Source organism: Girardinichthys multiradiatus, chromosome 24 (genome assembly GCF_021462225.1).
Source record: "Girardinichthys multiradiatus isolate DD_20200921_A chromosome 24, DD_fGirMul_XY1, whole genome shotgun sequence".
NCBI lineage: Eukaryota > Metazoa > Chordata > Actinopteri > Cyprinodontiformes > Goodeidae > Girardinichthys > Girardinichthys multiradiatus.
In genome coordinates, this window is record NC_061816.1 from 2766218 (window position 1) to 2793896 (window position 27679).

General features: G+C 40.9%; 3 protein-coding genes and 1 pseudogene across 15 annotated transcripts in view; 3 read left to right on the plus strand and 1 right to left on the minus strand.

The window, feature by feature from the left end:
* LOC124861426 (gastrula zinc finger protein XlCGF57.1-like) overlaps positions 1-27679 on the minus strand; it is a 1067819-nt gene that overhangs the window by 997614 nt on the left and 42526 nt on the right. The window contains exon 3 of one of the 9 annotated variants that reach the window (XM_047355201.1): positions 10870-10876. The exons of the other annotated variants lie outside the window; for them this stretch is intronic. Within the exon in view, the coding sequence (XP_047211157.1) occupies positions 10870-10876 (7 nt within the window). The remainder of the gene's footprint in view (positions 1-10869; positions 10877-27679) is intronic. 9 annotated transcript variants of the gene reach the window in all.
* Positions 1-27679, plus strand: part of LOC124861420 (zinc finger protein 260-like) — a 680754-nt gene that overhangs the window by 49428 nt on the left and 603647 nt on the right. The gene's annotated exons all lie outside the window — the stretch shown is intronic.
* LOC124861451 (oocyte zinc finger protein XlCOF22-like) lies at positions 1550-15140 on the plus strand. 4 transcript variants are annotated; one of them, XM_047355240.1, is made up of 4 exons: positions 1551-1838; positions 6632-6817; positions 11565-12260; positions 13531-15140. In XM_047355240.1, the coding sequence occupies exons 1-4, from the start codon at positions 1700-1702 to the stop codon at positions 13797-13799; spliced, it is 1290 nt and encodes a 429-aa protein (XP_047211196.1). In that variant the 5' UTR covers positions 1551-1699; the 3' UTR covers positions 13800-15140. The 4 variants fall into 4 exon arrangements, with proteins under 4 accessions (XP_047211195.1, XP_047211196.1, XP_047211197.1 ...); XM_047355241.1 differs by having other exon boundaries at positions 1552-1838; positions 13662-15140; XM_047355243.1 differs by having other exon boundaries at positions 1552-1838; positions 11565-12179; positions 13662-15140.
* LOC124861465 lies at positions 13960-26170 on the plus strand (annotated as a pseudogene).

A 27679-nucleotide genomic window follows, 5' to 3' on the forward strand; every position in this document is an offset into this window, starting at 1 on the left:
CTATGGGCGAGAGGTAGGGTCTACCCTGGACAGGTCGCCAATCCATCGCAGGGCAACACAGAGACATAAAGAACAAACAATCATGCACACACTCATTCACGCCTAAGGGCAATTTAGAGAGACCAATTAACCTAACAGACATGTCTTTGGATGGTTGGAGGAAGCCGGAGAACCTGGTGAGAACCCACGCATGCACGGGGTGAACATGAAAGCTACATGCAGAAAGACCTCTGGCCGGGAGTCCAACCCAGGACCTTCTTGTTGCAAGTGCTACCTTACCCTTTTAAACAACAACCAGTTGAAGACCAAACCTGTTCTTCAACCGGTTCAGCTGCAGAGCCCCTGCTAGGTCCATCCCCCTCCACACCAGACTCAACATCTCCTCATTCTATAACAAACTTCACACCCAGCCCCCTCTCCATGCTGCTGCATTCCTCAGATTCTGATCCAAAGAAATTCATGCATACATTTGGTTTCATTAATAAACAGAGGCAGAAAATCCCAGACAGTAAAAATCACATCTGGACCAGCAGAGTTTATTCCAGATGCTCACACATAGATGGTTTAAAAAGACAAATTTGAGTTAGTCTTCTGGCTTTAATGGACCATAAGGCTTAAATCATTGATGTTGAGCTTTCTACTGGTAAATACATTGAAGTGTTTTTTCTTTGTTAACAGTTATCTCTTAAATCATGAATATGTTGAAGAAGAAAATGGGCATTTTTAGAAGTTTGATCATTTGGTCTCTTTTTTCATTTTTATTCCCATCTGAGGAAAAAACTGTGGTTCTGAGAGCTGTTCCTAGTGGTTCTGAGTTACTACATTAATATCTCCTGTCTGATTGATGCCTGGTTGATTTCTCCAGCTGATAAAATGTGTGTGAAATGATTTATTTCTTTATCTGATAAAAGACGTTACAGTTTGGAAACAGTTAAAGTATATAAGAGGTAAAGGTCTGGATGTTGCTACACAAATATTCATAACTAATAAACAATGAGGAGTATTTGTTCAAATCTGACACAGATTTAACTCAAACATTTCCTCCAGTGATGTAAAGATGCTGATATAACCCACAGCTCTGTGAACCTCATCATTCTGTGTTGCTTAGAAATAAAAAAGGTTTGGAAGGATATATTTCCTGATTTATCCTGAATAAGGTGGGTAATGTTTGTTTTTCTGATATTTGAATATTTTATGTCCCTAAATATGATCAGAAATTTTGAGAATTAATCACTAATCCATTATTTTACACAAATGCAACTTTTCTAGACTAAAATCTCCCTGTATTGCAGTCTACAAGGATTCTGACTTCAATGTAAATGATATCCAAACCTGTTGGAACAAGAAGGCAGGTAGAACTAGAAATATTTGTGTTTCCTTGGAAGTTTGTTCTAATGTTCAAATGATTTTCATTATTTGGGGCCTCCTGGCTCATTGCTCGGCATTTTAATTGTTACCTTGTCTCAACACATTTCATCCGGATTTTGAAATATTCACTTTGAAACATCGTGTTTGTCAACAACAGTAATACATAATAACAATAAAAATATGGTCGTGATTTCCGGTGCCGCTGGCCCCGCCCCCTCTTCCCAAACACGTGGATCTCTTCCGGGTTCTTCATCCTTTGTTCCCTGTTCGTCAGCAGCCCAGAAGCGGGAGTGTTGATAAAGCTGTAAGAGAGCTGCAGCAGCAGCAGTTGATGAACTCTGGAAAGAAGTCCAGCAGCTTGAGGAACATCTGGTCAAAGAAACTGGAGGGAAGCAGGAGCTCAAACAGCGGCAGGACGCAGCAGAGGAAGAGACACCAGATGATGGATGATGTTTTCCAGCCCAGATTAGGTTTGGATGTTTCCTTCTTCATGCCAACTGTGTGGATGGTAGTTAAAGTTTAGGAGCCGTTTTCAGTCTGCTGGTGGATTATTCCTCTGAATTAGAACTCGTTGTTAGGATAGTGAAACATCAGCAGGAGCTTCTGGAGCCCAGCTCAGAAATATTAGAGTTTGAAACGACAGAGGATCATCTAACTGCGGTGAAGTGAGCCGACGATCGCTGACGGTAGAAATCAGATGCGTCCATCCATGGTGTATTACGGTAGAGGAGCGGTATGGGAGCCGCTGGAAGCACAAAGATCTGTTTGTTGGGAATGATTACAGCTGCAGGATGCCCGTTTATCCCAAGAGAGGAGCTGTGTCCTTTTAATGAACCGGTATATTTATGTAGTAATATATTTACTTGAACATAAATAAAAAATGCAGTGGAAACGCCGACATTTTTAAAAAACGTGACACAAATAAGCAAGTTCTGGGATAAGTATGTGGTTTCAGAAAGCCAGGTAGCCGTTACCCTGAGTCAAGTTACCCCTGCAACTTACTCTGTGCTCAGTAGCAGGGATTATTGAGCCAACTCTGGCTGAGGTCTACTTTCTAGCAGAGACATGGCACAAGGAAAGTGTCAGAAATGGTGTGAACTTCTCTGGATAAATGCTACATAGATGATAAGTAAAACAAAAATAGTTATTGACTAACTGAATAAAGTTAAAGCACATATGTTGCGTATGTTTGCATATATTATGACGCATTTAAAGTAACCTTAAAAATGTATTAAGAAATTGATAAATCTTTACTGAATTAAAAAAAGAGCCACATTAGAGCCACATCCTCTTCTCCCTCTACACTGGACAATGACTGGACCTCAGCTGACCCGTCTGTGAAACTCCTGAAGTTCCTCCAGACTGTTTCTCTGATGAACACTTGACAGTCAGAGATCCAGAACAACACCATGCATACCTGGACTGATCTCACATTATACTCTATTGGAAACTCAGTTGTGTTTATATGTACATTTAAAAATATATTCTTTATTATTGAGAACAAAGTGGACCTGAGTCAAACTCCTGATTCTGATCATTCTGTCCACTGCATGTGCGTGACTTCTGCACACAGTAACAGATACTATGGCAACGTTTGGCACTGAAAAAAATGAGAAGATGAGGCAGACGTGGTAGTAAATCGGATTTTACAGTTTTGTCTTTGTCAGTTGTTTCTACAAGTCATAACTTTCTTTTTTTCTTCTTGTGAAACTGCAATATCAACACAAAATACGAAGACATAAATATACATAAAGCGGTGCTCTCGAATGTACTGTTTGCTTCAAGCATAGAGCAAAAATACTGCATACAACAATTTAAGCTCTAACATTACCTTCTGGAAGTTACAAAATATGACATGAGTTAATCAGAATATTTAAAAACTGAGCTGTATTGTAACTATACTAGTATGATGTGTGATAAACTTACAAAGAAACCTTCAAGGCTCAATGACAGCAGATGGGAGTAGATTAAAAAGGTAATGCTCCGAGTACAATGACAACCCAAGATGTTTTCAAAATAAAGTACATCTTTTCAACACAATTGCAAGACATTGCTGTGGCACATCACACTCCCCGTATGGTATTGAACATGATACCACTATAGATGTTGAGACAACCTAGCAAACCTAAGAAAAAACGAAGTGCTGTCTGGGGTAGAAGTTTAAACATAAGTACAACTACTTCAGTTACTGGTCTAAGGAAAGTCTTAAGTGTCCCACCCTGGATGACCTTTAGGTCAAGCTTCCTAACATTATCATCAGTGCCAGGATGAGTCTTAGTGACGAGGGCCATGGGCCAAAGGTTCCATTTTATTTGAACATCTCTGAGTAGGACCAAGTCTCCTTCTTTAATGTTAGGATGTGCACCTGGCCACTTGCTTCTGGTTTGAAGAGTGGAGAGATATTATCGCCTCCAACATTCCCAAAAGACATTTGCCAAGTGCTGAACACGTCTCCCCTGCTAAAAATAAAGATTTGCATTTTTAAAGGATCCTGGAGGAGGAGGACTACAGGTTTTCTGTGTCGCGATCATCATTGGGTTTAGACGAGAGGGTGAATCTGTATCCGTCAGGATTGTTGTGAGAGGTCTTGCATTTATTATTGCAGAAACCTCTGCCATAAAGGTTGAAAGCACTTTGTGAGTGAGATGTAAAGGACTAATCTGAGAAAGCATTGAGTCAACAATACGTCTTGACACTCATATCATTCTCTCCCTTACACTTCCCATGTGGGAAGAGTGAGGCAGGTTAAACAACCACGTGCATCCTTCCTCCCTTAGATACTTTGAAAGGTCTCTCTAAAATTGTAGAAAGATTTGCAGCTCTTTGCACGGATAGCAAAAAGCATTTAAGAGCATTGATAAAGCTTGATGATCTGTATGATGCATCTGTATAATAGACACACTGTATAATCTGTCTCTGCTGGTCGTTGGAAGGCTAACTGCTTCTTGCTACATACCCGAGAATAGTTATAATTATGCTTGCTGGAAGGAAGGATATTGAGCCCATCTCAATAGGAAGTAGGATTGCAAATGTTTTCTTGTAGTGGGAAAGCCAGAGGAGATCCCGGCTGCTGATCAGCGGCAGTGTTAGTTTCAGGACAAACTGAGGACTGGTGGCTAGAACATATTTCAGAGCGACACTCAACATAGTTGCTTGTTCTTTGCTTTCTGGAGTCATGTGGAATACTTGCAAAGACCAGCGAGGCTGCGTTAAGAATCTCTGCTTCAGCTTCTGCTGCTGCAACCTCCTCTTCTTGTTTTAATGCAGTTGAAGCTGCCTCCGTACGCACTTCCTCTACTTTTAACTAAGCCTTTTCAACCATGAGCTCAGTTTCTCTCTTAACAAAAGCGGAGAGAACACTAGACACGGTTCCCACATGAGTTTTATGACTGTCTAGAACTTGTTTTGTTACATCCACAAACTTCACAGTATTATTATTTTAGTATATAGATTAAACATAAGGAGATGATTGTGAAATAGAAGACACAATGATGCATTGCTTTCAAACCAATTTATGAAGAAAAACCTGAAATTTGTGGTGTACCTGGGGCTCTGGTGGCTCACTTGGTAGAGCGAGCTCCCCACGTGCAGAGGCTGTATTTCTCGACATGGTTGTCCTGGTTTTGATTACCAGTTTAGCGCCATTTGCTGCATGTCATCCTCTTCTCTCTCTCTCCACCCTCTTTTCTATCTGATTACTGTACAATAAAGGCCACTAGTGCCAAAAGAATCTAAGAAATGGTGGTGCAGAGTTATATTAATCCCTCTAATTTAACACTTTCCACAACCATCTTTGGTCACAATTACAGGTGCAAGTTTTTTAGGGTGAGTCCCTGCTAACTTTTCTCATCATTTTCCTGAAGGTTTTTGCCCGTTCCTCTCTGTAAAACAGCTCAAGTTCCATAAGATGAGACAAAGAGTGTCTGTGCACATCAATTATCAAGTTCTGCCACAGGCACTGGATTGGATTTAGGTCTGGACTTTGACTGGGCCATTCTAAAATGTTCCCAAAAGCATCCCAACAGCATGAAGCTACCATCGTATGACTGTAGGGATGGAGTGGTCAGGGTGATGAACAGTGTTAGTTTAGCGCCAAACATAAAGCTTTTGGTAGTTTGATCAGCTTTAGTCTCATCTGAGTAGAGGACCTTCTTCCACATTTTTGCTGTATCTCCTACAAGCCTTGTAACAAACTCCAAACAGGGTTTCTCATTTTCCATCAACAGTGGCTTTCTTCTCACCACTTGGCCATAAAATGTATATTTGTGGAGTGCATAATAAGACTTGTCCTGTGGTCAGGTTCTCCCACCTGAGCTGAGGATCTCTGCATCTCCTCCAGAGTCGTCATAGTCACCTTGACTGCTTCATGAATGCTCTCCTTGTCCAACCCAGTCGTTCTGGGCAGGGCTCTGCAACCTGTGGCTCTTTGGACCCTCGACAATGGCTCTTAATAACTGACTAAAATTGATAAAGAATCAACGCATGTTTTTAAAATAAAGATAAAATAATAAATGCAGGTTTTAGCAGTTATTCAGGGATTGTTAACAAATTAATTGCACTGAATTTCCCGAACAGAATGACACTAAAACAACTGGTAATATATATTTTAGATCTATTTTCTTATCATTAGGTTGGAAACTAACTTTTACATCATTTTCCACAAATATCAACATCCCATAGAAGAAAACATTTCCATCCTCTTTTTTTCCCTCATTAGTTTATAACCTAAAAATTGGAGATGAAGCGGGGTTCTTTAAAATGACAATAAAATCATAAAACATTCATATAAACGTGTTATTAATAATTAAAACTACAACTGATCATAGAATAGCTCTGATGGGTTTTGATGCGTTTCCTTTAGAAACTGTCCTCTAATGCCGGCTGATGCGTATTTCATACATACCAAGAACTGTTTAGGGAACAAGTTGCTACAATCTAGTGGTTGATTTATGCTAAATTAGGTCTCCTCTTTCTTATCACTGTACTAAATATCTAAATGTTGTTATATCAGCTGTCTGTGCTATATTCATATGAACAATCTCTACTTCACAAACCATCTGCTTCACAGCAAAACCCAGACAATTATGTTTTATATAATAGTGATTTAATTCAGGGGTTAAATATGAGATTCTGCACATGACCTAAACTGTCAGTTCTTGAGGTTCAGTTTTCTCTAAACTGCTGATCAGATGTTTTTCTCTAATGTGAATCTTTACCAGCTTAGAAACATAAAGTTGTTCATAATGCATGTAATGTGTTTCAGTGCTGCCAGCAGATGTTAAAGAAGAGGCTCCTGAAGAACAGAGTCCTGATGTGGATCAGCAGGAGCCAGAGCCCCTCCAGATAAAGGAGGAACAGGAGGAACTCTGGACCAGTCAGGAAGGAGAGCAGCTCACTGTGAAGGAGGAGACTGATACCAGGTTTCCATTAACTGCAGCTCCTATCAAGAGTAAGGATTTGTTTGTGTGTGTGTCTCCTGTCTGGCAGCTAACAGTCTGGTGCATCTGGTTGTCTTTTATGATCAACAGTAGATTAGCTTCAGAAAAAGGAGGAAGAAATGAGACGTTTCCTGAGCTGAAACTGCTGGGAAAATACGACGCAAACATAATATAAAGATATCTACGCAGAACCTGGAGAGACTAAATTAAACTATTCTGCTCTCCTACAGACTCAAAGTTCACAACAAAATGTATTTAAAGGGTAAAAAAGTGGATTTTGCCGATGTCTCCTTTAACTCTGCTCTTAATGCGCATGAACCTGTTCCTCTAGAAGCTTCCAGAAACTCTGTAATTAGTTTCTTAATTTCTTGGACAAGGTTGACATTAGGGCCTGTATTTCTCTTCCCTCCTATGACCCGTCCATCTTGGTCACCTGCCTCGCTGTCTTTGATAACTGGGAGCCTTATTTCCTTTCCTCTCTAGAGACACTGGTTATCAGTATAAAACCATCTGGCTCCCCCTGTGATGTTCTTCCTCCACGTCGTCTTAAGGAGTTTTCTTCTTCTATTGGCCTCTTTATCCTTAAAGTTATTAATAGTAGTTTGACCTCCAGCGTGAAGCAGAACAATTTTAAACATACTATTGTGAAATCTGGCCTCAATCATTTTGGGTTGTTAATCTTTAGGCCGATCTCCAAGTTACCTTTCATCGTCCAAAATGTTGGAACAACAGTTTACAACCAGCTGAAGCCTTACTGGATAAATATATGAATTTGGAAGTTTCCCAGTCTGGGTTTAATCTTACCACTGAATCTGCTCCTTCACAGGTTTTTGATGATGTATTTTTAGCAATAGATTCTGGGAACTGCTTTTAGATTTACCAGCTGCTTTTGATCCAGTGGATCATAACGTTCTCATCTCCAGACTGGAGCAGTGGGTGGGCATCACTGGCTCAGCTCTTTAATGGTTCAGGTCCTACCTTTTTGATAGGAGTTTCTGGGTCATGATGGATAATTTTACCTCTGCTTCTGCTGCCCTCCCCTGGGAGGTACCTCAGGGCTCAATTCTTGGTCCTCTCCTGATCTCTCTGCTGCCACTTTGTGCTTTTTTTCTTAGAAAACATTGCTTACCATTTTATTTTTATGCTGATGACTGAAGTCCATTTCCCTTTTAAAACATAATGTTTAGCCTTTCCTTGATTGTCTCAGGGAAACCAAGTTACTGAATATTCCAAATTCTAATTTAAAAACAAAATACAGAAGCCATGCTTTTTAAATCCAGTGACTCCAGCAGTATCCTTTCCTTTGACGTTTCCTCTCTGGCCCCACATGAAAAATTCAGCAACACTAATTTCAATGTAAAAATGAACCACAGCCTAAAACCTGGCTCACAGGTCAACTCTGTCATTGAGTCCTGTCTGTCTAGTCCTAGCAGACTAGCTGCTCAGCTAATTACGTGTTCTGTGTTGTGTTTTTAAAATCAAACTAAACTTGATTTAAAAGGTGTTTTTTAAACACAGATCGGCCGTAATGCACCAACAACGTTTATGCGTTTGGAGCCATTTTTTGGTGATATTTTAAATGTACATGTTTGGTTTTAAAGGGCTGATAACAAGCTATAAGTTTCTTTTCTTAGCTTCAACCACTTTTGGCTAAGGCAACCCGTGACTTATGACCACCACCTTATGAGTACATTAAGAATAATTTATACAAAAAGGTTGTTAGTTTCCAATCGGGGAAAATAACATTTCCTTAAATATTTTACTAAATGTAATGGCTAATTAAAAACCATTAAGACTCATTTGTCCAGCAAGGTTAGGTTCTTATTCAGAATATTTTCTTAAATATTATTGTACTAAATAAAGGCAGCTAATTTAAGCACCGTTGAGAATTAGTCATTGAGAAGGTTGGTTTTATTCAGCAAATCATTCTTTGAAATATTATTTTATTAAAATAATGTTTTATCAGATCTTGCATTGTGAATGGTTGTTTGAAGGTGCACCAATTATTGCCTAAGTTGGTTCCAAGAGTAACTTAACTTCATTTCCAGATACCTCAACATAATTCTTGGTTCTCAAACATAAATAACGATGTAATCTGATGAAATACACGACATTAACTGGGAAAACGTGCTATTAATACCTTAAAAGTGTTAGCAGAATGTACAAGAAATGATTATTAAAAGAAAATCATTATGTTTAATCTCTTTAACTTGAACATTTAGTTAATCCGTCCGTCCCTCCCCCAGCTTTTTTACCAAAAAGTGTACGGTACTAATGAATGCAAGATGTATTTGGTGATAAAAGCGGCTCAATATAGAACATTTATGTATCTGTTAACACCTGAATCTAAACACCTGTGGGTCTGAGTGTGAACGCGCTTCTGTATAGAATGTTTCTCCATAAAAATATGCAATAGCGAGGGTGAGAAACCACAGACCTGCCCCCCTGGACCTGGGACAGATACATAGGATATCTGAGCCATAGACATCCAAAGGCCCCCCAGAGCGCAGGAACCCCAGGAGAACCACTGCTGGGAATACCGCAACCCCCCCAGAGAAGAGCAGGGGAGAGTCCTAGGGGAACCACCCAGCAGCCACAGTGTAGAAGCCCCAGGAAGCTGCAGCAATGCCCACTGGTCCCGCCGGCAGCCGTCTACACCCAAGCAGATCCAGCCATGGACCCAGAGACCTGAGACCCTGAGACATATCACTCCCCAAGGAGAGGCCCAACAGAGCCCAGGGATCCAGGTCCCGGCAAGCAGCCACCGGGAGTGAGCCAGCACACACCAAAGCAACCAGCCTCGGACACCGAGAATCACAAGTACACCGGCGGGCAGAGACACCAACCACTGGCAGGTAGTGTGGCGGGGAGGAAAAAGGCCCCACATTTGATGGGGGGCCTAAAGTGATACAGGAGAGGGAACAGTCCAAGACCCAACCTGACACAAAAAACAGGCGTACACAGTCACAATCACACATTCCCACTCTCATGCGTACACATAAAAACACTCACAACACACCCAAAGTAAAGACAAACATCAATGGACATCATAGACCCACTCACACTACCCATACACCGAACATGACAGCCAGCAGAGCAGTTGCTGTCTCATGGACAGGCGGGCTGGGGCTGTCCATGAGATGGACAGGCGGGCATGCACCAGCCGGGTAACCGGGCTGGGCAGGCAAACAGCTCCAGGCCAGGCACAATCCACCAGTCTCCCCAGTGCAGGCACAAAATATGCTTCACTGCCCCGACTGCCAACCACAGCCCGGCACCGGGCCAGGGGCATGAGCCACCACAACACGCCAAGGACCAGGCACCCCACCAACCCCACACCCAAACCCCAGAGGTGCCCCAGCACGCCAGCCACCCAGATTCCTGCATAGCAAAACCCCCGCAGCACCAAGCAGGCCGGCCATTCCCTCCATAAAAGTTATGAACAGGACCGGTGACAAAGTGCAGCCCTGCCGGAGTCCAAAATGCACCGGGAACAGGTCCGACTTAGTGCTGGCAATGTGGACCAAACTCCTGCTCCGCTTGTACAGAGACTGGATGGCCCCTAGTAAAGGGCCCCCGATTCCATACTCCTGGAGCACCCCTCACAGGGCACCATGAAGGACACAGTCGAATGCTTTCTCCAGGTCCTCAAAACAAATGTGGACTGGTTGGGCAAACTCCCATGAACTCTCGAGTACCCTGGAGAGGGTATAGAGCTGGTCCAATGTTCCACGGCCAGACCTTACGGCCGCAGCTACGGGCAGCAGCATCGACGCGGAGAACATTGTCCATTCGGACTCTGTCTCCAACATCCCCTGGAATCTGGTCAAAGCTCTCCCGGAGGTGGGAGTTGAATACATCCCTGGCCGAGGCCTCTGCCAGACGTTCCCAGCAGACCCTCACTATGCGTTTGGGCCTGCCACATCTGTCCGGCTTTCTCTTCTTCCAGCGGATCCAATTCACCACCAGGTGGTGATCAGTGGACAGCTCAGCCACTCTCTTCACCCGAGTGTCCAAAACATGTGGCCGAAGGTCTGATGATACAACAAAGTCGATCATCAACCTCCTGCCTAGGGTGTCCTGGTGCCAAGTGCACTGATGGCCACCCTTATGTTTGAACATGGTGTTCATTATGGACAATTCGTGACTAGCACAGAGGTGCAATAACGAAACATCATGCCATGCCTGTCTTACCTGCCTGTTTGTTGTTTTGTTCTTGCCTCCTGCTGTGAGTGAGTTTTTTTTTTTTTTGTCATTAAATCCTCTTTCACTTACCTTTTTCACTGCCTGCTCGTCTGCATTCTGGGGTCCCATTGCTCAAAGCCTTAACAACTTAACTTTGTGCATATAATCGCATGATTGTATGACACCCTTGGATCCAGTTTGAAGAGTTATGGCTGCTTGCCAGCAAAGAGACATTAGCGTGCTCTGTCCCTCCATCCAGTTTCGCTAGGGACCTGCGTGGAAGAGGTCAGTTTGTTGCAAAAGCGGGGTTTTTATTCAAACAGTCACAGGAAGTCTGCTATTACCCCAATTGTTCCTGTCCCTGGCTGTGCTGGAAGTAGTATTTTGAAAAGTTCTTGCTTACCTTCAATGTTGTAACCCATGGCTGGGTCCCAACGACAACCTGTACTGCTCACTGATAATATTTATGTGATTGTTTTTTTTTTTCTCTAGTTTTAATCTTTATCATCTTTGTAACATTGTCAGGATAAAGTTGTTCATAATGCATGTAATGTGTTTCAATGATGTCTGCAGATGTTAAAGAAGAGGCTCCTGAAGAACAGAGTCCTGATATGGACCAGCAGGAGCTGGAGCTCCTCCACATAAAGGAGGAAAGTGAAAGAATCTGGGCCAGCCAGGATGGAGAACAACCGAATGTGAAGAAGGAGACTGATGATACCAGGTTTCCATTTACTGTTGTTCATATGAGGTGTGACGAGGGTGAGGAGAAACCTCTGTTCTCTCAACTTCATCCAGAGCAAACAGAAGACAGTGATCTTCCAAGCAGCAGTTCTGCTGACCAGATAAAAGGAAAAATGAAGGAAGAGGACTGTGGAACAGCAGAATCCAGCAGGAACCCAGATCTAAATACTGATGGAGGCTCCTCCAACTATTCAGAGACTGAAGACCGTAAGGATGATGAAGAGGATGATGGAGTAAAGCATCATGAATCTGAGCTTAAATGCTTATCAGACTCTGAAACTGAAGACAGTGAGGATGATTGGAAGGAGAGCAGGACTCCAGGATCAGGCAGAAACACTGTCCACAAATCTTTGAGCTGCTCTGAGTGTGGAGGAAAATTTGCTAACAGACGCTCTCTTCATAGTCACATGACATGTCATCCAAGATTAACGTCTTCAGATTGTTCTGGTAATGAGACGTGTTTCAGAGAAAAGAAAAACATAGATTCACTGACTAAAGTCCAGAAGAGTAGTAAAAACTTTAACTGTGGTGAGTGTGGTAAAAATTTTAACTTGAAACGAGATCTAAAAAGACACACAAAAGTCCACACAGGGGGGAAACCCTTTAGTTGTGATGCATGTGAAAAAAGATTTGCATACAAGTCACATCTAAACACACACATGAGAATCCACACAGGAGACAAACCTTTCATTTGTGATGCATGTGGAACAAGATTTACCTACAAGTCAAGTTTAGGCAAACACATCAGAATCCACACAGGAGAAAAACCCTTTAGTTGTGATACATGTGGAAAAAGATTTGCCTCAAGGTCACAACTAAACATGCACATGACAACTCACACAGGAGATAAACCCTTCGGTTGTGATACATGTGGAAAAAGATTTGCCTCTAAGTCACTATTAAACATGCACATGACAACTCACACAGGAGACACCCCCTTCAGTTGTGATGCTTGTGGAAAAAGATTTGCCTACCAGTCACAATTAAACAGACACTCAAGAACCCACACAGGAGACAAACCATTTGGTTGTGATACATGTGGAAGAAATTTTGCCTACAAGTCTCATTTAAACATACACATCAGAATCCACACAGGTGATAAACCCTTTTGCTGTGATACTTGTGGGAAAAAATTTACTGAAAAGTCACGCTTAACCTTACATATGAGAATGCACTCAGGAGACAAACCCTTTGGTTGTGATGTTTGTGGAAAAACATTTGCTTTAAAGTCACGCTTAACCTTACACATGAGAATGCACCCAGGAGACAAACCCATTGGTTGTGATGTTTGTGGAAAAAGATTTACCTACAGGTCAAATTTAGACAAACACATGAAAATCCACACAGGAGACAAACACATCAGAATCCACACAGGAGACAAACCCTTTGCTTGTGATGCATGTGAAAAAAGATTTGCCTACAAGTCACATTTAAACATACACATGAGAGCCCACACAGGAGACAAACTATTTGGTTGAGATGCATGTGATACACAGATACATCTTAAAACTTGTGTACAATTATGTAAAAGTGCAAAAATGTTTTGCCAGTCATTTCAGAAAGTGAATTATTATTGTATATTATATAGAATCATTACACTTAGAGTGATATATTCAAAGCTTTGGTTTCTTGTAATTTTGATGGTTATGTCGTACAGATAAAGAAAACCCAAAATTCAGTGTCTCTAGAAATTAGAATATTACTTTAGAACCATCAAAAAAGTTGTAGACTGAATTGTACACAGATGCTGGTATGAACCTCTCTGCACCTTTTAAAAGTCATGTTAACCTACTTCCAGCTCAGTCCAGGAAGAGTCAGAGCTGGAATCCCCGAACGAAAACTTTATTCTCACTTCCATTCGGTCTAAACACACGGATTTCAAGCGAGAGCCGGACAGGAGAGACACCTCATGTTAATGTCTCCTTGCAGGTGAGAGGGCATAGCTCTTCAATTTGGATCCAAAGTGACAACGATCTGATGGTCGAATGCCCACTGATTGAGTGCACAAAGTTAAGTATGACCTGCTGCTTAAAATTATGTAGCGTTCATACAAAAAAGGATGATTAAGTACAAGTGTGGCTTGACTTTTTTGTAGTAACCTGTGTCCCAGAAAGCTCCCAGCAGAGATGTTGTCTCTAATTGAAGTGGTTTTCCCCCCTACCTGAAGGAGGATGGCGTAGGAGCCGCCAGCATGGCACACCTTCCTGCGTGCACGTCCAGGTAGCAGAAACGACCCTGCCGCATTACGGTCACTGAAGTAGCTGCAACGGTCCATTGTTCTGCCTACTGTGAGGCTGGATCAGGCTGGACACCTTTGCTTCCCTAAACCCTCACCCCATGGAACCACTTCTTCAGGACAGGCTCATGTAAGTGGTGGTGTTTGGGCGGAGAAAATTAGTTAAGGAGGAAAAAATCTAAACACTGTTTAGTTCAAGACTTTTGTGTGTGTTTGGTGTTGAGAAAACTCAGCTATGTAAGTGCTAGCAGACTATCTGCTCAGTCAAAGTGAACAAGCTCCAAGCCATTGATGCTAATTATTTGTTCTGTGTTGTGTTTAAAAGTTAAGATAACCCTCATTTAAAATGGTTTTAAACACATATCGGTCATAATGCGCCGTCGACTCATTGTAACCTTTTTATTAATGGTATTTTAAAGGTACATGTTTGACTTTAGGGAAGCTATAGGTTTAGCTGAAACCGGTAACTGCTAAGGCTAGGTTGGCCAGACGTTTTCCTTGTTGCCAGGTGAGGGCTAGTTAAGAATTAACTGTCCAGAAAGGTTATTAGTTTCCAATCTAGAAAATATTATTTCCCTAAATATTATTTTACTAAATGTGTTAGCACATTAAACACCATTAAGAATAATTTTTCCAGAAAGGTTGATGGTTCCCCTTTAAAATAATATTTAAGAAAATATTATTTTAATAATTCAGTAATAATATTTCCTTGGATAATATTATACTAATTAGAGACAGCTATTTAAACATTGAGAATTAATTATCCAGAAGGTTGGTTTTTATTCAGCAAATCATTCTCTAAAATATTTTTTATTAAAATAATGTTTGATCTGCTCTTCTGAGTTTGCATTACTCCAAGGTAAACCAATTGTTCTAAGTTAGTTCTAAGACTTAACCTAATTTCCAGGTTCTTCAAGATAATTCTTGGTTCTCAAACATAAATAACATTGAATGATAATGTTGTGTAACTCTATCATTCATGGTTTTCATCATTTTTCTCGATTCTCTTGTTCCTTCAGTTGTATATGATTCATTGGCTTGTACTTATTCTTTCATTTTGCTCTGTAGTTTCAGTTGAATTGTTGTAGTAGATTAAAGAGTTCGTTAATTGAAATATGTTTGACTTTGAGTTGAATTAGTTTTGTTAATAAATACTTGTATTTTAAGAAATTGTGTGTATTTATCCCAGGTGTTTGTAGAGTTTTGCTGTCCAGAGCTCAATTCATTCTTTTCTCTATTGTTCTAATACCACTGCCTTATTGAGCTGGTATTCACAGGACAACACCAAACAGACCAAATTATTATTCAAATAGTATAATCATAATTATTACAACAGAAGGTATGTACTCAATACTTGGTTGGGCCTACTCTCACATGAATCACTGTATCAATGCACCGTGGCATAGAGGTGATCAGCCTATCGTGCTGTGTAGGTGTGATGGAGGCCCAGATTGCTTTGATAGCTGCCTTCAGGTCATCTGCCCTGCTGGGTCTGGTGTTTCTCATCTTCCTCTGGACAACATCCCATAGATTCTCTATGGGGTTCATGTCGGGGAGGTTTGCTGGCCAATCAAGAACAGGAACTTTATGGTCGTTGAACCAGCTTTTGGTAGTGTGGCCCAGTACCAAGTCCTGCTAGAAAATAAAATCAGCATCTCCATACAGCTTGTCAGCAGAGGGAAACATAAGTTGCTCTAGAATTTTCTAGTAGATGGCTGTATTGTCTGTGGACTTTAGAATACCCAGTGGATCAATACTAGCAGATGATATGGCTCCCCAAACCATCACTGACTGTGGAAATGTCCCACTGGACTTCCAGCAACATGGATTCTGTGCCTCTCCACTCTTTCTCCAGACTCTGTGACCTTGATTTCCAAAAGAAATGCCGAATTTAATCTGAAAGCAGGACTTTGGAACATTGGACAACAGTCCAGTTCCTTTTCTCCTTAGCACAGGTAAGACGCTCCTGACGTCTCTGGCTCAGCAGTTGCTGGCCATGAGGAATACATTTGTCGTCCATGTCTAGTATTCGTCTGTGTGGTGGCTCTTGATGCACCTACTTCAGCCTTCTTGAGAAGTTCCAACTAATTTTTCAATGGATTTAGATTAACAATCCTCTCAAGGCTGCTGTTCACCCTGTTGCACCTTTTCTTACAGCACTTCTTCCTTCCACTCAATTTTCAGTTAATATGCTTGGATACAGAACTCTGAATAACCAGCTTCTCAGCAATGACCTTTCGTTGCTTTTCCTCCATTTGAAGGATGATAATACTGTCTTCTGGACATCTGTCAAGTCAGCAGTCTTCCCCATGATTGTGTAACCTATGACTCAGAGTGAGAGACTGTTTAAAGGTTCAGGAAACCTTTGCAGGTGTTTTGAGTTAATTAGCTGATTAAGGTGTGACACCATGAGTTCCCAATAAGGAGCTTTTTCACAGTATTTTTCTGAGACGCTGAATTTTGGGTTTTCATTATGTGTAAGCCATTATCAAAATTACAAGAAACAAAGGCTTGCAAAAATATTACTCTATATATAATGATTCTATAAAATATGAGTTTCACTTTTTGAGATGACTGACAAAAAATATTGCACTTTTATGCACTATTTATATTTTTGAGATATACCTGTAAGATTACCTGCTTTATGACAAGCTCTGTCATGAAGTCATGCCTCTTATCATTAATAGCTAGGGACTTTGATTAGCATCTGAAAAAAACCACAAAAGTATTATTTATTTATTTATTTTACTTTTTGTCTAATTTTTTTTATTTAATCACTTTATATTTTCTTGTCTTGGCAAATAAAATCTAAATCTAACTTTATATGAAATTGTTGTAATTTTTCCTGACTCCAATTAGTTTTAGTACAGTATGTTTGTGTTTATGTCCCGGTTTAAAAGGAGCAAGATTGAAATGTGGCTTATTGAACAAAGGATCTCTCTTCAAAGACTAGTTTGTAACTTGATTTGTGACAATCAGATTGAATTGTTTTGTCTCAGAAACCTGGCTGCAGCAAGAGGATTATGTTAGTATAAATGAGTCAACTCCTACTATTTAAATTTTCACATTCCTCAAAATACTGTTGGAGGAGGAGGAGTAGCAACCATCTTTAAAGCCGATTTATTGATTAGTCCCAGACCAATCAATAGCTACAACTCTTTTGAATATTTAATACTTAGTTTTTCTCATCCAAATTGCAAAGCACTAAAACCACGTCTGTTTGTTGTTTTGTACCGTCCACCAGGCCCTTACTCTCAATTTTTAGATCAATTCTCAGACTTCTTATCTGATTTATTGTTAAATACATATGAGGTCGTTATAGTGGAAGATTTTAACATTCATGTTGACACTGAAAAGGATAACCTGACTATAACCTTTAATACTATCTTAGACTCAGTTGACTTTGCTCAAAACATCCGCACACCTACCCACTTTTCTCTTCATTCTCTAATCTTGTGCTGACATATGGAATTGAGTGTGATAAATAACAGTATTTCCTCTTAACCATGTCCTGTCTGACGATATTTTAATAACCTTTGAGTTTAACTGAGGTCAAACCTAAACCTTGGCCGAATGGAACTGCCCACGCTGCTAGAAGAGTGTAAGAAAGCTGAATGCAGATGGAAAAAGGATATATAGGTCCTTCTCAAAATATTAGCATATTGTGATAAAGTTCATTATTTTCCATAATGTCATAATGAAAATTTAACATTCATATATTTTAGATTCATTGCACACTAACTGAAATATTTCAGCTCTTTTATTGTCTTAATACGGATGATTTTGGCATACAGCTCATGAAAATCCAAAATTCCTATCTCACAAAATTAGCATATCATTAAAAGGGTCTCTAAACGAGCTATGAACCTAATCATCTGAATCAACGAGTTAACTCTAAACACCTGCAAAAGATTCCTGAGGCCTTTAAAACTCCCAGCCTGGTTCATCACTCAAAACCCCAATCATGGGTAAGACTGCCGACCTGACTGCTGTCCAGAAGGCCACTATTAACACCCTCAAGCAAGAGGGTAAGACACAGAAAGAAATTTCTGAACGAATAGTCTGTTCCCAGAGTGCTGTATCAAGGCACCTCAGTGGGAAGTCTGTGGGAAGGATAAAGTGTGGCAGAAAACGCTGCACAATGAGAAGAGGTGATCGGACCCTGAGGAAGATTGTGGAGAAGGGCCGATTCCAGACCTTGGGGGACCTGCGGAAGCAGTGGACTGAGTCTGAAGTATAAACATCCAGAGCCACTGTGCACAGGCGTGTGCAGGAAATGGGCTACAGGTGCCGCATTCCCCAGGTCAAGCTACTTTTGAACCAGAAACAGCGGCAGAAGCGCCTGACCTGGGTTACAGAGAAGCAGCACTGGACTGTTGCTCAGTGGTCCAAAGTACTTTTTTCGGATGAAAGCAAATTCTGCATGTCATTCGGAAATCAAGGTGCCAGAGTCTGGAGGAAGACTGGGGAGAAGGAAATGCCAAAATGCCAGAAGTCCAGTGTCAAGTACCCACAGTCAGTGATGGTCTGGGGTGCCGTGTCAGCTGCTGGTGTTGGTCCACTGTGTTTTATCAAGGGCAGGGTCAATGCAGCTAGCTATGAGGAGATTTTGGAGCACTTCATGCTTCCATCTGCTGAAAATCTTTATGGAGATGAAGATTTCATTTTTCAGCATGACCTGGCACCTGCTCACAGTGCCAAAACCACTGGTAAATGGTTTACTGACCATGGTATCACTGTGCTCAATTGGCCTGCCAACTCTCCTGACCTGAACCCCATAGAGAATCTGTGGGATATTGTGAAGAGAACATTGAGAGACTCAAGACCCAACACTCTGGATGAGCTAAAGGTCGCTATCGAAGCATCCTGGGCCTCCATAAGACCTCAGCAGTGCCACAGGCTGATTGCCTCCATGCCATGCCGCATTGAAGCAGTCATTTCTGCAAAAGGATTCTCGACCAAGTATTGAGTGCATAACTGTACATGATTATTTGAAGATTGACGTTTTTTGTATTAAAAACACTTTTCTTTTATTGGTCGGATGAAATATGCTAATTTTGTGAGATAGGAATTTTGGGTTTTCATGAGCTGTATGCCAAAATCATCCGTATTAAGACAATACAAGACCTGAAATATTTCAGTTAGTGTGCAATGAATCTAAAATATATGAATGTTAAATTTTCATCATGACATTATGGAAAATAATTAACTTTATCACAATATGCTAATATTTTGAGAAGGACCTGTAGATCAGGTGTCATGAAATTTTAAAATACAACTGTGGTTCTTATAAGAAAATTGTCAAGGATGCTAGAAAAAATTATTTCTATGCTAAAATTCATGCAAATTTTCACAAGCACCATTTTTTATTTAAAACTATTGAGTTCTTCTCCATGCACTTCAGGTTATATCTCAGAAAACATGTCCCTTTACTTAAAAAACCTGCTCTTGATCCCAATACTTTTCTAAATTACAGGCCTATTTCTAAACTACATTTCATCTCTAAAAGACTTGGAAAGCCAGTTTACAAGCAATTAATTGCTTTTTTAGAAGGATATGGCCTTTTAGAGATCTTTCAATCTGGTTTATAGCTCAGCATAGTACTGAGTTCACCCTTTTAAGAGTTTTTAATGATGTGTCGAAAATGGTCTAATCGGTGGAGATGTAAAATTTCACAAAAGAATAAACACCATACTTTCAGACAGGTTTTCAGAATGTGGTCTTAGGGAGCTATGCACCATTTATATAAACAAAGTACAACGTCTCTTTCGCATTGTCACTAAGTCCTCACTGGAGGTATGAGCTACCCTTTTTCCCATGAGTGCTAAAACTTTTGTAACCTCATGTTACTTTTATTCTTTATTCTTGATCTTCTTGGTCAGTTTGTTCCTGGCCTGCTTATAGGGCTTGGGAATATGACGTCAGCCGCGCAATGCATTTTGGATATAGCGGTGGAAGACGCAAGTAGTGGCGGGCATTTAGTTGGATCGGTGCTGTTTTGTTAAAATGGGAACGATAAAATGGGAATGTTTTGTTGCGTCTGTAACTTTCATTTTCATGGCCGTAAAGGAAAGGGGATCCCAAATGGATAGCGTTTTTTCAGTTTTCCAAAGTGGAAGAAAAACTACGGAGCTTAGCAGTCAGAGCTGGCTGGCAGCTATTAGGCGACCTGACATCAGCTTCACCAACATTACACGACACATGTTGGTGTGTTATCTGCGTTTCCACTCAGGTAAGTTTCATGTAGTAATATTCAAATAATTTTTCTTAGCTAAAAAGCTGCACATAAGCTGCTAAGCTTCATATGTCTAAACAGCTACCAGGGAGGAAAACTCTGCCACTACTGCCTCCATGGAGGTAACTGTTCAGATTGCTGACATGGATCAACAGAAACAACACTTAACATGACTGTTTAGCATTGCACTGGCACCAAGCGTGTAGTGGGCTAAGAAACGTTGTTTGGGAGACATGTTTTTGTGTACATGTTATCTGCATGTACCTTAGTGAGAATAACAGTGTTGAGGTGATTTACTCAGTAAATCTGAAGATCCTGCACCCTTCCATTGGTAAACTGCAGTTGAGCTTCCTGGGACATGTAATTTCGGAATTGCACTCACTCCACATACAAGGCAACCAAACACGTTGGGTAACTTTACTTCTAGAAGCTCATTTAAGTCGCTGGTCCACTCAATGTGTTTGTATGGGTCGAACCTGTTAACTGACCATATTTCTTTTTGAGGTATCGCTGTCTCCAAATGGTGTTTAGTTTGTTTTGGTACGTAATCCGTGACTTGCTCTACTTACTTTCTCTAATTGCTTTCACGGGTAGTTTCTGTTAGCAACGCCGGTGTTTCTACCGACAAAATTATTGCAGCAATCCCAGAGTGCAATGCGTCATGACGTCCATAGGGCTTGGTCTCCACTGCTGTGAGCTGCTTCCTTTTCCGTGTGCAATTTAATCAGATCTGAAGGGAACCGAGGTTTGCTGTTATTGTAAGTGTAGAAGGTCTTGGTCTGCACACACACGTCCTCGCAGAAGCTGATGTATTATGTCACCACATCAGTGAGTTGGTTTAAGTCTGTGGCTGAAGTTTCAAAAGCAGTCCAATCTGCGCTGTCAAAACAGGTCTGAAACATCTGCTTTGACTCATCAGTCCACTTCTTAACAAGTCCGAACAACTGGTTTGGAAGTTTTTAATTTCTGCCTGTAGGATGGGATGAGATGGACCAGAAGGTGGTCAGAAAGTCTCAAAGCAGCCCTGGTGACTGCGTGATATGCATCCTTTATAATTGTGTATCAGTTTTCCAGAATGTTTTTCTCTGGTGGGACACTTAATGTGCTGTCTGTATTTGGAAAGTTCATTGAAGAGGTTTGCTCTGTTAAAATCCCCAAGAACAATGATGAGACAGTCAGGATGTTTTTTCTCCACATCTGTTATCTGCACAGCTAGATGACTTTCTGCCTCATTGATGGAGCCTTGAGGTGGAATATAAACACCAACCAGGAGGAGAACTCCCTTGGTGAATAAAATGGTTTACAGTTTATGATAAATAACTTCAGGTCAGGACTACATGTCTTCACACTTTGATATATCTGCACCAACTTTTGTTTTTATAAAATCAGATCCTGCATCCTCGCTTTTTTCCCAATAAGTTAGCGTTACGGTCTGCTCTTAACAGCTGAAAGCCTGGAATCCGTAGTGCTGGTCCTCCATGCTGTATTATTTATGTCAGGGTTCAGGGCAAATGGACTGAACCTATATAGTGCCTTCCCAGTCATACAGACCACTCAAAGCGCTTGACACTAGAGCCACATTCACCCAATGTGTACTCAAACATTCATACACCAACATGCAGATCAGTAGGCAACTTGAGGTTAAATGCCTTGCCCAGGGGCACATCGACATATGGCAGAAGGAAGCCAGAATCGAACTCTAGGGCCTAGTTTTAGTTATGCCAATGATTCTGGGTCTATGACATACAAGATTAAAGGAGGAACTTGATGCAGAGTAGCCAACATGTCTGAGTGAAGAATTACAACAGTTCCCACCTCAGCCTCTCCTAAGGGGACCTAGGATCCGAGAGGGTTTTGACCTTGAAAAGCCGTGATAAAGTGAAGCTTTTCCTTTGTCTGATCAGGACAGTTACAGCACGGCTCCTAGGCACATGGCTGATGCTGGAAGACCGCTTCTCCCTTGCAAGGCAAAATTAATAAAGCTGAGGAAGTTACTTTGTTGAATAATTTTTGTTCCACCACACTGGCAAAGAAGCTGAATAATTAAACCTCACTCACTTTCTTACCTTTTGTTTCTTACAGTATTTCATTTCATTTTAAAATTAATTTTGTTTGATGAACTTTGTAGGCTGCACGGTAACGCAGTTATTAGCACTGTTGCCTTGCAGCAAGAAGGTTCTAAGCTCAACACCCGGCCGGGGTTCTTTCTGCATGGAGTTTACATGTTCTCCCCATGCATGCGTGGGTTCTCTCCGGGTACTCCGGCTTCCTCCTACAGTCCAAGAACATGACTGTTAGGTTAATTGGACTCTGAATTGTGAATAGGTGTGTACATGGTTGTTTGTTGTCTTGCGATGGACTGGCGACCTGTCCAGGGTGTACCCCGCCTCTTACTGACAAAGTTGGAGAATTCTACAACATTTCTGAAGAAATTTAGACAGGTCCTGCCTCTTGGAGCGTGCTTCTCAGGCCAGAGCAAAACGTTCTGTGGCTGGGTTAGGCTCAGCCTGTGTCAGGGTAGAACCTTGAAAAGCTTTAAAAAACTGTACATTTCTGTGTGATTGTACCAGTGTTATGACCAAAAAGGTGTTCATGTGTCCCTGAAACAGTGTCCAGGGTTCATTATGTGAGGTTAAAACATGCCCTCTGACCTGACCTTATTATACAAAATACATAAGGCCAATGACAATAGTTGCAGGGCTGCTTTGCACACAAGATTCAGAGGGACAATTACATGCTGGTCATTTCTTTTTCCATGTGTCACAAATGTGGACACAACTGCTCTAGAACAACAAACATCTTACCAGATATTTACCCAAGGGACAAAAAACAATGACCAACATTTTATAGATTTTGAGGGATGTAATTGAATGTCTGTAGGGAACAAAATCTTGGAGGTCACAGTAAATATTAGAGGACAAATTGTTGTAAAAAATCAGAATTTCCTATATGAAGTATGAACAGTAAGAGCACTTTGACAAAACTAAAATCAGTGTTTCATTTCTCTTGTCAACATGGTTACTCACAGTGATGCTAGAAGTAGTAGCACACCTCTAACATCTGAGCCGCATGTTTTGACATACACTCACTGGCCACTTTATTAGGTACACTTTGCTACTACCGGGTTGGACCCCCTTTTGGCTTCAGAACTGCCTTAATCCTTGGTGGCGTAGATTCAACAAGGTACTGGAAACATTCCTCAGAGAGTTTGGTCCATATTGACATGACAGCATCACACAAATGCTGCAGATTTGTCGCCTGCATCCATGATGCGACTCTTCCGTTCCACCACATCCCAAAGCTGCTTTATTGGATTGAGATCTGGTGAATGGAGGCCGTTTGAGTACAATGAACTCATTGTCATGTTCAAGAAACCAGTCTGAGATGATTTGTGCTTTATGACATGGTGCGTTATCCTGCTGGAAATAATCATCTGAAGATGGGTACACTGTAGTCATAAACGGATTGACATGGTCAGCAACAATACTCAGGTAGGCTGTGGCGTTGACCCGATGCTCAATTGGTACTAAGGGGCCCAAAGTGTGCCAAGAAAATATCCCCCACACCACCAGCCTGAACCGTTGATACAAGGCAGGATGGATCCATGCGTTCAGGTTATTAAAGCCAAATTCTGACCCTACCATCTGAATGTCGCAGCTGAAATCGAGACTCATCAGACCAGGCAAAATTTTTCCAATCTTCTATTGTCCAATTTTGGTGAGCCTGTGCCAATTGTAGCCTCAGTTTCCTGTTCTTAACTGACATGAGTGGCACCCGGTGTGGTCTTCTGCTCTTGTAGTCCATCCGCCTCAAGGTTCGACGTCTTGTAGGTTCAAAGATGCTCTTCTGCATGCCTTGGTTGTAACGAGTGGTTATTTGAGTTACTGTTGCCTTTCTATCAACTCGAACCAGTCTGGCCATTCTCCTCTGACCTCTGGCATCAACAAGTCATTTGCGCCCACAGAACTGCCTCTCACTGGATATTTTCTCTTTTTTGGACCATTCTCTGTAAACCCTGGAGATGGTAGGGCGTGAAAATCCCAGCAGATCAGCAGTTTCTAAAATACTCGAACCAGCCTGTCTGGCACCAACAACCATGCCACATTCAAAGTCACCTAAATCACCTTTCTTCCCCATTCGGATGCTCGGTTTGAACTGCAGCAGATCATCTTGACCATGTCTATATGCCTAAATACATTGAGTTGCTGCCATGTGATTGGCTGATTGGAAATTTGTGTTAACGAGCAGCTGGACTGGTGTACCTACATAAAGTGGCCGGTGAGTGTATATCAGATTGTTTATCTAGTTCTAATCTTTATCATCTTTGTAACATTGTCAAGGTAAAGTTGTTCATTATGCATTTTAAGTGTTTATTGATGTCTGCAGATGTTAAAGAAGAGGCTCCTGAAGAACAGAGTCCTGATATGGACCAGCAGGAGCTCCTCCACATAAAGGAGGAAAGTGAAAGAATCTGGGCCAGCCAGGATGAAGAACAACTGAATGTGAAGGTGGAGACTGATTATATCAGGTTTCCAGTAACTGTTGTTCATATGAAGAGTGAAGAGGATGAAGAGAAACCTCTGCTCTCTCAGCTTCATCAACACCAGACAGAAGACAGAGATCTTCCAAGCAGCATCTCAACTGACCAGATAAAAGTAGAAATTAAAGTAGAGGACTGTGGAACATCAGTATCCAGCAGGAACCCAGATCTAAATACTCATGGAGGCTCTTCCAACTATTCACTGACTGAAGACAGTGAAGATGATGAAGAGGATGATGATGTGAAGCATCATGTATCTGAGCTTAAATGCTTATCAGACTCTGAAACTGAAGACAGTGAGGATGATTGGAAGGAGAGCAGAACTCCAGGGTCTGGCAGAAACGCTGTAAACAAATCTTTGAGCTGCTCTGAGTGTGGGGGAAAATTTGCTAACAGACGCTCTCTTCAGAGTCACAAGACATGTTATCCAAGATTAACATCTTCAGATTGTTCCGGTAATGAGACGTGTTTCACAGAAAAGAAAAACATAGATTCACTGAACAAAGGTTTTACCAGGAAATATGATGTAAAACAATGCACAAAAGTCCACACTGGGGAGAAACCCTTTATTTGTGATGCATGTGGAAAACGATTTGCCTACAAGTCAGTTTTAAACAAGCACATGAAAATTCACAAAGGAGAAAAATCCTTTGGTTGTGATGCCTGTGGAAAAAGATTTGCCTACAAGTCATATTTAAACATACATGAGAATCCACACAGGAGATAAACCTTTTGGTTGTGATGCATGTGGAAAAAGATTTTGCTACAAGTCAGAATTAAACACGCACATGAGAATCCACACAGGAGATAAACCTTTTGGTTGTGATGCATGTAGAAAAAGATTTTGCTGCAAGTCACAATTAAACACACACATGAGAATTCACACAGGAGACAAACCCTTTGGTTGTGATGCATGTGGAAAAAGATTTTGCTACAAGTCACAATTAAACACACACATGAAAATCCACACAGGAGATAAACCTTTTGGTTGTGATGCATGTGATAAAAGATTTTGCTACAAGTCACAATTAAACACTCACATGAGAATTCACACAGGAGATAAACTGTTTGGTTGTGATGCATGTGGGAAGAGATTTGTCTCCAAGTCATATTTAAACAAACACATGAGAATTCACACAGGAGATAAACCTTTTTGTTGTTATGTATGTGGAAAAAGCTTTGTGCAGAAGTCAACTTTAGATAAACACATGAGAATCCACACAGGAGATAAACCTTTTGGTTGTGATGCATGTGGAAAAAGATTTTGCTACAAGTCACAATTAAACACTCACATGAGAATTCACACAGGAGATAAACCTTTTGGTTGTGATGCATGTGGAAAAAGATTTTGCTACAAGTCACAATTAAACACTCACATGAGAATCCACACAGGAGATAAACCTTTTGGTTGTGATGCATGTGGAAAAAGATTTTGCTACAAGTCACAATTAAACACACATGAGAATTCACACAGGAGATAAACCTTTTGTTTGTGAAACATGTGGAAAAAGATTTGCCTTGAAGTTAAAGTTAGACATACACATGAGAATCCACACAGGAAACTAACCTTTGCTTTTGATGCATGTGGAAAAAGTTTTGCTTCAAAATCATATTTATACAAACACATGACAAATCCACATAGGAGAGAAAAAACATTTGGTTCAGATGCTTGTGGCAACTTCTTTGCCTTCAAGTCATCTTTAAACATACGCACAAGAATCCAAACTGGAGAAACACTTTTTTGATTACAAAACGTGAATCTTGACCATGTCTACTTGCCTAACTGCATTGAGTTGCTGCCATGTGATTGGCTGATCTTTACCATAAATTATGTTGAGACTATGTTCAACTTGTCATTAGTTAGTAAAGTTGAAAGAAAATTCACATTAGTTGATAAACCAGCTGCTGTCAGCTCCATCCATCACAATGAGCCAATAGGTCAAAGGTCATGACTGAAAGGCTTTAGGATACAACCGTTTAATATCTGGTTGGATAGCTCAAGGTGTTTGTTCAGCGATCATCAACATGGAGGTCATGGGATCAAGACTGAGAAGATCCTTGTTTTTAAAAACCAAAACTGAATAATTTGAGAGAACTTTGAAGAACATTTCAAAGAGTTGGACCAGTGTGAGTCAATAGCTCAACATGATGGACCGTAGGGTGGAGATTCAAGAAAGACTGGGTTCAACTTCTCATCAGGAGCTCATTAGGAGCTGATTTGTTGTGAAGAACCTCAGAGTCTGTATTTTGAGAAGTTCAGGGATGAAAGTGAAAAGTTGAAAAGCACCAAGAGAAGAGAGATGAGAGAGGAGCAGACCTGATGGTGTGGAGGAACTGTCTGTGACCAGAAGATGCCAGTGGTGGAGTTCCTGGGTTCAAGTCCTGCCTGAGCTACGACCTGGAGAGAAGATCTAGTCCTGCATAATGGTTTGCTCAGAGTGTAGAGAGAACTGTTAGGAGTTGACAAGGTCCTATGTTCAAAGCACATCTAGATGTTGGAGAAGCAGGACGTAAAAGGAAAGAACCTTTTACTGCATGTAACAACCACTACATAGTTTAGCATATATTACAACACAGTTAACAAACAAACATACATATCTTACTTACTTACTTACTTACTTACTTGAACTAAACTACGGCCCATGATTGTGTTCTTAACAACATTACTACCAACATGTGTCGAGCAAACTGAATGCACCAACAAAGAATGACAAAACATTTCAATGACCAATAGAGGAGGAATAACTAGCAGCAAAATACTTGGTAAAACTAGGTGTGATAGAAGTAGGACATATGGGGCAGAGAAGAGAAGTGAACACACACTTGCATTTTCACAACATATACTAAAAACATCTAGGTATAATGGCTGTAAGTTGTTCTAGAGAGAATGATTTACAATGTAATGGGTTAAGCATGCATGTATGTGTTTTTTTCTA